Raw genomic sequence first — 14,140 nt, 5'->3', positions numbered from 1 at the left:
CGCGCTCCCATAGACGGTCAAGATCCGGTCGCCGATCACGATCTCGGCACCGTTCACAGTCCCGGTACCGCTACCCATCAAGGCACCGGTCCTATTCACGGCACCGATCGCGGTCCTGCTCGCCGTCCTGGTACTCCCGGCACCGCTCCCGGTCCCGGCACCTATCCCGGTACCGTGTCTCCCGTAGCAGGTCGAGACACAGGGACTCTACGCATCGGTCGACCTCCCGGCACCGCGCTGGTAGTAGGTCCCAATCTCCGTCGCGGTACCGCTACGACTCTTGGCACCGCTCTCCGGCGCAGCATAGGGCGCATGACCGCTCTGCCTACGGGGACCCGCCCCATTCAAGCACAGCTCCGCCATGGCCGTCCAGGCACGCCTCGGCCTCGTCTCACGCTGGCTCTGCCTATTATGGGGACTCAGACAATAATAGCAGGGTTTCCCAGAGACATCACGCCTCGGACCACGCACCGCAGCAGTGGCCCTTTTGGACACCTTGGGCATACCATCAGGCCCAAGGCGAGCCCGCGGTGCCACTTCGCCCGGTGGCTGCAGAGCATCGCATGCCAGAGGCGACGATTAGCAGGCCTCCAGCGACCGATACTGAAGACGTTTCGGCGCCTGTTCCTGAGGCCCAGGCCTCTCTGACTCCGGATGTTGCCCAGGACCAGGAGCCACTTCAGGACCCACTTGTTCTGGGCCTTTCCTCTTCCTCTTCCCCGGATGAGGCAGTGGCTGGCACATCTGCATCCGGTCCACCTCCGATCGACCTTCGCTCGCATCAGGACCTCCTCCGGCGTGTAGCACAAAATATCAACCTGCCCGCCGAGGAAGTCCCAGAGGTGGAGGCACAGGCGGTATTTACGGTTTTTGGTGGGCCGCCAGCACTTTCAGTTTACAGTCCTCCCCTTCGGCCCCTCCACGGCCCCGCGGGTGTTTACAAAGTGCATGGCAGTAGTCGCAGCCTGCCGCCGCCGCCGCCCAATTCATGTCTTCCCATACTTCAACGATTGGCTAATTCGAGGACCCTCGGCCGCGCAAGTCACCACGGCAGTGCGCATCGTCAAAGACATGTTCGACCGTCTAGGCCTCTTGCTCAACGTAGGGAAATCCACCCTAGTACCTGCGCAGAGAATAGAGTTCATCGGGGCATTGCTAGACTCCACTCTCGCAACAGCCAGTCTGCCCTTGCCTCGCTTTCATTCGATTGTCTCTCTCATTCAGACGCTCCAGGACTTCCTGACAACTTCAGCGCGCTCTTGCCTCCGCCTCCTCGGCCACCTGGCAGCGTGCACATTCGTGACAAAGCACGCCAGGCTGTGCATGAGGCCCCTTCAAACTTGGCTCGCCTTGACATACCGTCCGGGCAGAGATGCCATAGACATGATACTCACCATTCCACCGAGTGTCCTCACCTCCCTCAATTGGTGGAGGTCGCAGTCCCTGATGTGCTCGGGCCTCCCATTCCATCCGCCGCAACCCTCGCTGTCCGTAACAACGGACGCGTCGTCCCTGGGATGGGGCGCACATCTGGGGCGACTTCGTACTCAAGCCCTTTGGTCTCCCCAGGAGTTGGCGCTGCACATAAACGTCCGGGAGTTGAGAGCAGTCGGCCTGGTGTGTCAGGCGTTCCAGGATCAGCTACAGGGTCGTTGTGTCTCAGTCTTCACGGACAACACAACGGCCATGTATTATATCAACAAGCAAGGGGGGGAACGCGGTCCTCCCCCCTCTGTCAGGAGGCGATTCTGCTTTGGGACTTTTGCATAGCCCACTCAATAGACCTGGTAGCATCCTTTCTCCCAGGAGTCCGGAACACCTTGGCGGACCAATTGAGCAGATCCTTCCTCACCCACGAGTGGTCCATCCGCCCGGACGTCCTCTATTCGGTCTTCCAAAAGTGGGGGTTTCCCCTCATAGACCTTTTCGCCTCCCGTCAGAACCGGAAGTGCCAGCAGTTCTGCTCCCTGCAGGGTCGCTCCCCGGGCTCCCTCTCGGATGCGTTCCTGCTTCCGTGGAACGATCGCCTCCTTTATGCCTTCCCTCCGTTCCCACTCATCCACCGAATCCTCCTCAAGCTCCGCAGAGACAGGGCTCGGCTGATGCTATTTGCTCCAGCGTGGCCGAGGCAACATTGGTACACGCAGTTGCTCGACCTCTCAGTGGCAGATCCAATACCCTTGCCACTTTATCCAGACCTCATATCCCAGGACTTCGGCAGACTTCACCACCCGGACCTACAGTCCCTCCATCTGACAGCAGGGCTGCTCTCTGGTTAAACGAGTCGGAGTCGCGCTGTTCGGACGCTGTGCAACAGGTCTTACTGGGGAGTAGAAAGCCTTCTACGCGAACGACATATCTCGCCAAGTGGAAGCGCTTCTCTTGTTGTTGCGCTCAGCGGGGTTTCCTCCCGGATCAGGTTCCCATCCCCATTATCCTGGACTACTTATGGTCCCTTAAGGAGCAGAACCTGTCGGTCTCGTCCATTAAAGTGCATCTTGCTGCCATTTCCGCCTTCCATCCCGGAGACGCAGGCTCTACAGTCTTCTCTCACCATATGGTGTCCAGGTTTCGTAGGGGCTTGGAACGTCTGTACCCTCCGGTCAGGAGACCTGCCCCTACTTGGGAGTTGAACCTGGTGCTGGCTCAGCTTATGCGTCATCCCTTTGAGCCTTTGGCCACCTGCTCGTTGCTGTACCTCTCCTGGAAGACGGCCTTCCTCGTCGCTATTACATCGGCCAGACGAGTTTCGGAACTTCACGCGTTCACTGCAGATCCTCCTTACACGGCCTTCCATAAGGACAAGGTACAGCTCCGACCGCACCCAGCCTTTCTCCCTAAAGTGGTGTCTGCATTCCACGTCAATCAGGACGTTTTCCTCCCTGTTTTCTTCCCGAAACCGCACTCATCGCGTCGGGAGCACCAACTGCACACCTTGGACATCCGCAGGGCTCTCGCCTTTTATATTGAGAGAACCAGGCCCTTCCGACAGTCTACTCAGCTCTTTGTGGTTGTCGCTGACTGCATGAAGGGTATGTCCGTCTCCTCCCAGCGAATTGCTTCTTGGGTGACGTCTTGTATCCAGGCATGCTATGACTTGGCGCAGGTTCCCGCTGGACATCTGACTGCCCATTCTACTCGGGCTCAGGCCTCCTCGGCTGCCTTCCTGGCCCATGTGCCCATTCAAGAAATCTGTAGGGCCACTGCCTGGTCTTCCATCCATACCTTTGCGGCGCATTACGCATTGGTTCAACAATCTAGAGACGATGCTGCCTTTGGCTCAGCGGTCTTACACTCCCCGACGTCTCACTCCGACCCCACCGCCTAGGTAAGGCTTGGGAATCACCTAATTGGAATACATATGAGCAAGCACTCGAAGAAGAAAAGACGGTTACTCACCTTTGTAACTGTTGTTCTTCGAGATGTGTTGCTCCTATCCATTCCAGACCCGCCCTCCTTCCCCACTGTCGGAGTTGCCGGCAAGAAGGAACTGAGGAGCGGATGGGTCGGCAGGGGTATATGTTCGGCGCTATGGCGGCGCCACTCCAGGGGGCGCCCGGCCGACCCACCGAGTGCTGCTAGGGTAAAAAGTCTTCCGACGAATGTGCACGCGGTGCGCGCACACCTAATTGGAATGGATATGAGCAACACATCTCGAAGAACAACAGTTACAAAGATGAGTAACTGTCTTTTACCTACCCTATGTGCAGGTGGCATGTGTGTGCATTCAGTTCAAGGAGTGCCTGGCCCTCAGAGACCATGTACAGGTTTGGAGACCAGAGGGGCTGAGCTGGAGGAGCTAAGGGAGACAGAGAGGTACACAGATGAGACTTTCCGGGACACAGTAGAATGTCCCAGCCCCGGTCTGACAGCCTCTGTGCTGTTGAGGAGGATGAAAGTCTCAGGGAAGGAGAACATCCAACTGGAGCAGAGGGAAATGATCTCATAGTTGGGACTCTCCTTTCAGATGATGTTGTGGTATCCTCTTGCACTGAGGATACCTCTCTAGAGGAGGGAACTCCAGCTATTAGGAAGAGACAGGTATTAGTAATGGGCAATTTGATCATTAGAAACCTAGATAGCTGGGTTTGCGATGATCGGGAGAACCGCATGGTGACTTGCCTGCCTGGTGCGAAGGTTGTGGGTCTCTCGAGACATCTACACAGACTTATGTGCAGTGCTGGGGAAGATCTGGTGATTGTGGTACATGCAGGTACCAATGACAAAGGGAAGGATAGGAGGGGTCCTGGAGGCCAAATTTAGGCTGCTAGGTAAGAGATTGAAGTCCAGAACCTCCATGGTAGCATTCTCTGAAATGCTTCCAGTTCCACGCACAGGGCCAGTTAGACAGGCAGAACTGCAGAGTCTCAATGCGTGGATGAGACGATGGTGTAGGAAGGAGGGGTTTAGATTTATTAGGAACTGGGGAAACTTTTGGGAAAGGGGGAGCCTATACAGAAAGGATGGGCTCCACCTAAACCAAAATAGAACCAGATTGCTGTCACTTAACATTAAAAAAGTCATTGAGCAGTTTTTAAACTAAGGGCTTGGGGAGAGCCAAGAGGTGTGGAGCAGTACGTGGTTTGGACAGAGACGTCCCTTAGGGGAGGATCTATTAATGGAGAGGATGGAAGATGATGATAAACAGGTAGGATCTGATGAGAAACAGTCAAATGAAAGAGAGTCCCATTCAGTTACATCGTGTAATGTCAGGCATCTAAAAAGTGACAAGTTTTTAAAGTGCTTATATACCAATGCTAGGAGTCTAAATAATAAGATGGGTGCCTTGTATTAAATGAGGAAGGCATCACAGAAACTTGGTGGAATGAGGATAATCAGTGAGACACAGTAATGGAGATATACCTATCCATAGACCTGGAAGGTCATCGAGTCCAGCCCCCTGCCTTCACTAGCAGGACCAAGTACTGATTTTGCCCCAGATCCCTAGGTGGCCCCCTCAAGGATTGAACTCACAACCTTGGGTTTAGCAGGCCAATGCTCAAACCACTGAGCTATCCCGTCCCACCCCTAATATACCAGGGTACACAATATATCAGAAGGACAGAACAGGTCGTGCTCTTGGGGGCGTGGCACGATGTGTGAAAGAAAGCGTAGAATTAAATGAAGTAAAAATCTTAAATGAACCAAACTGTACCATAGAATCTCTACGAATAGTAATTCCATGCTCTAATAATCAGAATATAGCAGTAGGAATATATTACTAACCACCTGTCTAGAATGGTGATAGTGACTGTGAAATGCTCAAGGAGATTAGAGAGGCTATTAAAATAAAAAAACTCAATAATAATGGGGGATTTCAACTCTCCCCATATTGACTGGGTACATGTCACCTCAGGAAGGGATGCAGAGATAAGGTTTCTTGACACCTTAAATAACCGCTTCTTGGAGCAACTAGTCCTGGAACCCACAAGTGGAGAGGCAATTCTTGATTTAGTTCCAAGTGGAGCACAGGGTCTGGTCCAAGAGGTGAATATAAGCTAGACTGCTTGGTAATAGTGACCATAATATAATTAAATTTAACATCCCTGTGGCGGGGAAAACACCACAGCAACCCAACACTGTAGCATTAAATTTCAGAAAGGGGGACTAGACAAAAATGAGGAAGTTAGTGCAACAGAAATTAAAAGGTACAGTACCAAAAGTAAAATCCCTGCAACTGCATGGAAAATTTTTAAAGACACCATAATAGAGGCTCAATTTAAATGTATACCCCAAATTAAAAAACATAGTAAGAGAACCAAAAAAGAGCCTCCATGGCTAAACAACAAAGTAAAAGAAGCAGTGAGAGGCAAAAAGACATCCTTTAAAAAGTGGACGTTAAATCTTAGTGTGGAAAATAAAAGGAGCATAAACTCTGGCAAATGAAGTGTAAAAATACAATTAGGAAGGCCAAAAAAAGAATTTGAGGAACAGTTAGCCAAAGACTCAAAAAGTAACAGCAACATTTTTAAAGTACATCAGAAGCAGGAAGCCTGCTAAACAACCAGTAGAGCCACTGGACAATCGAGGTGCTAAAGGAGCACTCAAAGACGATAAGACCATTGTGGAGAAACTAAATTAATTCTTTGCATCGATCTTCCTGGCTGAGGATGTGAGGGAGATTTCCAAACCTGAGCCATTCTTTTCAGGTGACAAATCTAAGGAACTGTCCCAGATTGAGGTGTCATTAAAGGAGATTGTGGAACAAATTGATAAACTAAACGGTAATAAGTCACCAGGACCAGATGGGATTCACCCAAGAGTTCTGAAGGAACTCAAATGTGAAATTACAAAACTACTAACAGTAGTCTGTAACCCATCATTTAAATCAGCTTCTATACCAAATGACTGGAGCATAGCTACTGTGACGCCAATTTTTAAAAAGGGCTCCAGAGGTGATCCTGGCAATTACAGGCCAGTAAGCCTGACTTTAGTATGGGGGAAACTGGTTGAAACTATAGGGTGACTATAGGCTCACCAAATGAAATTAATAGGCAGCAGGTTTAAAACAAAAGGAAGTATTTCTTCACACAACGCACAGTCACCTGTGGAACTCTTTGCCAGAGAATATTGTGAAGGCCAAGACTATAACAGGGTTCAAAAAAGAACTAGATAAATTCATGGAGGATAGGTCCATCAATGGCTATTAGCCATGAAGGGCAGAAATGGTGTCCCTAGCCTCTGTTTGCCAGAAGCTGGGAATGAGCGACAGAGAATGGATCACTTGATGATTCCCTGGTCTATTCATTCCCTCTGGGGCACCTGGCATTGGCCGTTGTCAGCAGACAGGATACTGGGCTAGATGGACCCTTGGTCTGACCCAGTGTGGCTGTTCTTGTATTCTAAAGCCCTACTCCCTGACTGACTCAGGAGCCATCTGGCTCCAGCTCTTGAAGAGGCGGGACAAGAACGCTGATTTCTTGTCCCCTCCTGTCCAGCTCTAGCTTCCACTGTTTTTCAGCCCTTGTATCTACAGAAGTTTGCAACTACTTTCTTTTCCCAAGTGTCTCACTTAAGCTGTCGGCACTCGTGGAGTGCCATGTGCCCCTGTTAAAGGACAGCACAAGGCCTCAGCACCACTTAGTCTCACTAGGCCCAGGAGTGTCTGCTTGGCTGGCCTCTCTTACAGATGCCAGTCTCTGTGGGTGTGGGGGCCCCTTTCTCTCCAGATTGGCACAGTAGTTGCTGCCTGTGCAGGCAGGTTCTCAGCCAGATCTCACTTCCCTGTGCAGTAGTCCACTGGCTTGTGGGCATTGCTGTTTGGAGCCTATGGGCAGAGGGACTTCTCTACTTCTACTTGATATTCTGCTTTTTATGCACCCAAGGGTGGCAGTAGCCCTTTTAGCCACAGCATTGCACTGAGAGCTCATGTTGGGGAAATGATGTATGGTGACCTCTGAATCCTTTTCTGAGTCACTGCTTTCCAAGACAGTCGCCCATCCCGTAGGTATAACCTGCATTCTTGACTCAGCAGCATTACCTGGGATTTGGCTCAGTTAAAATGTGATTGGTAAGACTATGAGCATTTAACCAAGTGATTCCGTATTTTTCAGTTCACCTCATACAAGTACTGTGATGCAATCTTTTTATTCTCACAAATGTAGAATTTTTTTGTGACATAACTGCACTAAAAAACAAAACAACGTAAAACTTTAGAATCTACAAATCCACTCAGTCCTACTTCTTGTTCAGCCAGTCGCTAAGACAAACAAATTTGTTTACGGGAGATAATGCTGCCTGCTTCTTATTTACCATGTCACCAGAAAGTGAGAACAGGCATTTTGCATGGCACTTTTGTAGCCCGCATTGCAAGGTATTTACATGCCAGATATGCATAATATTCGTATGTCCCTTCATGCTTTGGCCACCATTCCAGAGGACATGCTTCCATGCTGATGACGCTCATTTAAAAAAAAAAGTGTTAATTAAATTTGTGACTGAACTCCTTGGGGAAGAATTGTATGTCTCCTGCTCTGTTTAACCTGCATTCTGCCATATATTTCTTGTTATAGCAGTCTCAGATGATGACCCAGCATGTTGTTCGTTTTAAGAACACTTTCACTGCAGATTTGACAAAACACAAAGGTACCAATGTGAGATTTCTAAAGATAGCTACAGCACTCGATCCAAGATTTAAGGATCTGAAGTGCCTTCCAAAATCTGAGAGGGATGAGGTGTGGAGCATGCTTTCAGAAGTCTTAGAAAAGCAACACTCCAATGTGAAAACTACAGAACTCGAACCACGAAAAAAGAAAGTCAACTTTCTGTTGGTGGCATCTGACTCAGATGATGAAAATGAACATGTGTCAGTCTACACTGCTTTGGATCGTTATCGAGCAGAACCTATTATCAGCATGTCCGCATGTCCTGTAGAAGGGTGGTTGAAGCATGAAGGGACATATGAATCAGTGCCATGAGTGTGCCTGTTCTCTCTTTCAGGTGACATTGTAAACAAGAAGTGGGCAGCATTATCTCCTCCAAATGTAAACAAACTTTTTTGTGTGATTGGCTGAAAAAGAAGTAGGACTGAGTTGACTTATAGGCTCTAAAGTTTAACATTGTTTTATTTTTGAATGCAGTTATTTTTTGTACATATTTGTACATTTGTAAGTTAAACTTTCATTATAGAGAGATTGCACTACAGTACTTGTATTAGGTGAATTGCAAAATACTATTTTGTTTTTTACAGTGCAAATGTTTGTAATTAAAAATAAATATAAAGTGAGCACTGTACACTTTGTATTCTGTGTTGGTAATTGAAACCAATATATTTGAAAATGTAGAAAACATCCAAAAATATTTAAATAAATGGTATTTTATTATTGTTTAACAGCGCAATTAATCACGATTAATTTTTTTAATCACTTGACAGCCCTAATTTTTTTTTGTTTTATCACCACTTGCACATCTCTTTTTTAACCAGGATGGCTTCTTGCCGTCTGTAAAATTGTGTTTTTTAGGGTATGGAATAGCATGTCCTTGTACAAGTCACAGTTTTCATTAACAAAACTTCCCACTTAAATTCCCAGTCAGCCAATAGTTGTTTTAAGCGTTGGAAAATTGGCCCTTTTAAAGTTCCAAATATACATATTCCTGGTTGGTACCATATTCTGTTAGTGTAAGGTAAATGTAACCACGTCATGATCCCTGTCTGATGCTCTGAGTCTATTGTGACACTCATAATGAGAACAAGTGACAGTGACCGTAGAGTCTCTGCAGGCTCGGGGTCAGAGTGGAATTTCTGCTGTCTGCTCTCCGGCTTTACAGCAAAATCCTGCACCTTCAAAGGGATTTGATGGGATCTTGAGCTTCAAGATGCCACTTTTTCCTCCTCTGTTAGAGCAGCCCATTGTCATGTTGCACTGTGACTAAGGCTGAGAGTTTGTCATGGAGGTCGTGGAAGTCACGGATTCTGTGACTTTGTGGGATCTCCGTGACTTCTGCAGCAGCCAGTGCGGTTGGCCTGGGGGCCGCCTGAGGAGCTCAGGCAGCCCCTGGGCCAGCCACATTGGCTGCTGCTGGGGCAGTCTTGGGCCACCGCATCTCCCCCTCCCCCAGCAGCAACAGGAGTTTGGGTGTGGGAGGGGGCCCAGGTCGGGAGATTGGGTTGAGGGCTCTGGGCAGCGCTTCCCTCGAGGGGGCTCTCCAGAAGTAACGACATGTCCCTCCCTCAGCTGCTAAGCAGAGCTGTGGCCAGGCGGCTCTGCGCGCTGCCTCCGCCTGCAGGTGCTGCTCCCGCATCTCCCATTGGCTGCAGTTCCCCACCAATGGGAGCTGCGGAGCTGACACTTGGGGTGGAGGCAGCGTGCAGAGCTGCCTGGCCATGGCTCTGCTTAGGAGCTGAGGGAGGGACATGTCGCCGCTTCTGGGGAGTTGCGTGGAGCCAGGTAGGGAGCCTGACAGCCCCGCCAACACCCCCCAGCCCTGAATACCCATGGGGGCTTGGGCTGCTCCCTCAAGAGCATTCGTGGTCCCCCCCCAGGCTGCCCCCTTCCCCAAGATTTAGTCAGGGATGTACATGTCATGGACGGGTCTCAGGCTATGAATTTTTGTTTACTGCCCGTGACCTGTCCATGACTTTTACTAAAAAATACCCATGATTAAAACATAATCTTAAGTATGACCTCCTGCCACTGCCTGGCTGGAGTCCTGCAGTGGGAAGAGCATAGGCCTTGGATTGGTTAGACCCTCCACTTGCCAGGAGTTTTCAGGAACTTGACTGGCCTGGGGCAGAGTCTCCTTTTCCCTAGTGCTGCTCAATGTTTTTTTTTTTTTTTCCAATTTTCCAGACAAACTCACTGGGACTGAGCCCTGGGTGGTTAAAATACAAGTGTCCCTCTTTTACCCATAGTCATAGAGCTGACAGTGTGGTGGCGGGAGGCTGTGGGAGGACATTTATGCTGCAGAACAGTCTGGCAAGAGCTGTCTGGAGTCTCCATCATGAGAGAGATTCAACACTGGAGAGAGGCCCTGTCTCAGGGTTTGCTCCATCCTGCCCCGAGGCAAGTGGAGGAATTCAAGGGCCCAGTGGCGATTCCTTCTAGGCCAGTGGGGTCTCATCAGCCATGTTTCTCATGCAGGCTGCAGAACTTGCCCTTTGCCCTGACAAATCTCAACCTGAAGGCCCTGTGGCTTGCAGAGAACCAGTCCCAGCCCATGTTGAAATTCCAGACAGAAGATGATGAGAAGACGGGCGAAAAGGTTCTCACCTGTTACCTGCTGCCCCAGCAGCCATCTCCCAGTCTAGGTAAGAGGCCCCACGTGAGTGCTTCTCCATGGTGCCTTGCCGCCTGTGGAGAAGGGCTGTCCTCTCTTTTCTCTCTGAGATGTGAGGCCAAGAGCCCATTGTCGCCCTGTCCCCTGGGGTTTCTCTCTTGATTCCTGTTCCCAGATGTCTCCTCTTCACCACCCTTGGACTATTCTCTGTTCATATGGTTATTGTGATTGATGTAACAGGCCTGGGCTCCCAGCTGTTGACGTGGTGGATCTCCCCAAGTTGGAGAATGTTAAAGCTGTGAAACTGCCTATCCAGCAGGTGGCATCAGATCCCTTTAGCTAACCATTTCCTTTTGCTGCTGAACCGGAGACTGCTCTGTCTGCTCAGTGCTGTCCAAGCACCACAGCTTCTGTTTCTTCCCCTCTTCCTACCCAGCGCTGGAGCTGGATCCTTCATGGCCCCCGTGTAGAGGTTGCCAAGTGTCATGCAACCCTGTCAGGACCACTGAAGGGGTGACAGGAGTGTGCAACACAGTCTCTACCCCTAAGGCCCCTGCCGCTTAGTGGCTATTGGGGGGCTCTCTGATAGCCTCGTCGGTGGGAAGTGCGTCTCACCCAGGTCCCAACACCTTGTTGCCCAGGAGCCTGCTCTCTCTTTATCATCTTTCTCTGCAGAGAATCTCCTGCAGAACAGCGTGGATGAAAGTTGGACAGACACCAACTTGAACCGGGTCAGTGTGATCCAGTTTTTGGACGAGCCCAAAGCTGATGATGACGAGGAGGCTGGAGCTGAGAAGAGAGTAAGAGAAACAGGCATGGTGGGTTGTCCAGGGCCTTGCCAGCTTCCTAAGGAAATGTGCTCGGGAGACTTCTGCAGGGCAAGGAACAATGTGTCTGCCCAGAGCTGCCTCTCCCTCCCCAAGGGGTATGGTATGAGCTGCATCTCCCCCAGCCCTTGCCTCCCAGAGGGGACACACCATCCCAGGCTGAGGGGAACTAGCCTCTGTGCCAAGTCATCCACCCCAGAGACATGTACAGCATGAGGGCTGGCAGGCATAAGAGCAGCAGCTGCCAATAAGGGCCTAACGAGGTTGGCATTCTGGACACCTGTCCTATTAAGAATAGAACCGTGGCCACTAACTCACTTTACAAAAGGTTCACCAAATAGTCACCCCATGGTGGTGGCTTTGTCACTTCAATCCCAGTGCATTGCCCCCAGTCCTCAGCCTCTTGATCCGGACAGACAGTCCCCCGACTTGGGACCCAATGGGAACTAATGCACTGGAGGGGAAAACCCTGTATCCCATGACTATGTATGAGTCACTCAGATTTTACAGCCCTAGGTGAAGTCACAGAGCCAGAGAAACATGGCCAGTTATTTTACTCCAAACTGTAGAGTGGTAGGGCATGGTGAAGGCTACTGCGACCTGTCTGTGATGCTAGAGCATCCTGCAGGACTTCTGACTTTAGGAAATGATTCCAGTCCAGTGACTCTCCTAGCCCCTTGTAATAAAAGGAGGTTAGAACAAGTCCAGGTGCTGGGGCTGCTCTGGGAGTCCCTAGGGCCTTCAGCCCCATGAGTGTTTGTTGTTTTCTACCACCATGTTCTGTTGTTTGAAATGCTGTTCTCTTGCCTGTTGCTTTGGGACAGATCCACTCAGCAAGTGCCATTGGCACTGCTGAGAAGCAAAAGACTGTAGCATGCACTAAAGGAATACCAGAGAGATTGAGGGGAATCTATCTGCATTCTCCCCTCAGGGCTCCTGCTCACTGTAGCACAGAATTGGAGGTGGGCGGGGAGAATTCAGCCCAGTGGCAGTGAGGTGGGGCCCAGTTGGGGCTGCATCTCCCCCTGGGTTGGGGCCAGCTCCACGTTTGGCATTCTCTTTTGGCAAAGTGTGAGGATGAGCTGATGCTCAGTCTAAAGGTCTGGAGTCTCTGGGCTGTGTGCACTGGCTCATCTGCTCTGTGCTCTCTTTCCCTGGCAGGGCCTGCAGCGCAGAGCAACTCCTCACCCTAGTGAGCTGAAGGTCATGAAGAAAGTGATGGAAGTTCGGCGCAATGAGACATATTCTGCGAAGCCCGATGTGGACGTGGATTCTCCAAACTCAGAGGTGAGTGCTCCCCGCACAGAGAGCAGGACCAGGCCAGAAAGTTGCGGAGCTCTCTGGCATACACCTTTAATTGCACCAGCTGAGCACTAAGCCACCCTTGCAGAGATCAGAGCCAGTACCATGGGAGCTCTGGAATTGGGGCTTTATTGGATTGACAGTGCAGGGGCTGGTGCAGCATTTTTCTGAGGTGGGGCAGCAATGTCTGTAGGCTTGGCCGAAGAAGTGAATTCTTAGGAGGCACTGGAATGAATCCTGGCGCACTGATGTAGTGTGGGAGTCCCAGGCAGAGGGGGGCAGCAAGAGAGGGACAAGGAAAAAAGTGGCCATGAAAACTGGCACCATTGGCATAATATGGGGAAAGCAAAAGACTGTCAGCTTGCATGTGGGCTGGGCTGAGGCAGAGCAGGACCTTGACAGCCTGTGTGCAAAGTGATGCATTCTTAGGGCAGGACTTAGCATCAGGCAACTCGGGGCTTGCCCTGGCTCTGACCATGACTTGATTGCTGTGTGACCTTTGTGTCAATCTCTGCCCTTCTGAGTCATTCTGCCCGTGTGCCTTTGTCCTGGGATAATGCGGCCCCCTCAGCAGGGAAGGAGCCGTAGTAATGCGCTTGTAATGGCTTTCCCTTCGCTCCATACAGAGGGTTCCCAGTCGTTCCCTGGGCATCCCCAAGTGAGTGACAATGCACTGTTCTGCAGCTACTGGCAGCTGAGTTCCCTACCGAAGTCTTGTCTTCCAGGTGTAACACTGGTGACAGCACTCTGTGCTGATAGGTACCAGGCTGGCTGTGCCACAGGGGCTGGGATGAAGTGAGCTGGGGAGTGGCACAGATGAGGCCAGGCAGCCCACTGAAGCAGTTAGGATCCTGCTGGGCCAGGGTCTGCAGCATTCAGTGCTGGGTCCCATTCCCCCTTTTCTGTGTGTCCCTTTGGCTTCTGCCTCAGTTCTCGCTGCCTGTCCCTCTCCCACAGGTGAAGAGGCTGAGTGCCATGTCCAATCGCAGCGAGGACTCGCACGTCTCTAACAGCACTGTCTCTGCCAACTTCAGGGAGGAGGAGGAGGAGGGGGCGGGAGGAGGGGGAGACAGGCTGAATGGGCAAGTGCCCGAAACACAGAAGCTGGAGAATGAGGCGAAGCCTGGAGCTGAAGAAGAGCAGGAGGTGGAGGCGGTGGCTGGTCAAGAGGAGGAGCTGGAAGTGGAGTACAATGAGGTAGGCGCTGCACTGGGTGGTTTTGTGGAGGATCCTGATGGGGCCTGGCTGGAGATCTCCCAGAGCAGCAGGGAGATGGCTCGAGGCGTGGATGGGAA

General features: G+C 51.0%; 1 protein-coding gene across 19 annotated transcripts in view; it reads left to right on the top strand.

Annotated features, from left to right (window-relative positions):
- SCRIB (scribble planar cell polarity protein) overlaps nt 1-14,140 on the top strand; it is a 222,903-nt gene that overhangs the window by 46,963 nt on the left and 161,800 nt on the right. For all 19 annotated transcript variants that reach the window (XM_045003401.1, XM_045003390.1, XM_045003396.1 and 16 more), the window contains exons 11-14: nt 10,581-10,747; nt 11,392-11,516; nt 12,705-12,830; nt 13,803-14,042. In XM_045003401.1, coding sequence (XP_044859336.1) covers nt 10,581-10,747; nt 11,392-11,516; nt 12,705-12,830; nt 13,803-14,042 — 658 coding nt within the window. The remainder of the gene's footprint in view (nt 1-10,580; nt 10,748-11,391; nt 11,517-12,704; nt 12,831-13,802; nt 14,043-14,140) is intronic.

This window comes from Mauremys mutica, chromosome 2 (assembly GCF_020497125.1).
Source record: "Mauremys mutica isolate MM-2020 ecotype Southern chromosome 2, ASM2049712v1, whole genome shotgun sequence".
In the NCBI taxonomy this organism is placed as follows: Eukaryota; Metazoa; Chordata; order Testudines; family Geoemydidae; genus Mauremys; species Mauremys mutica.
This window is presented reverse-complemented; position numbering and strand designations above follow the sequence as displayed.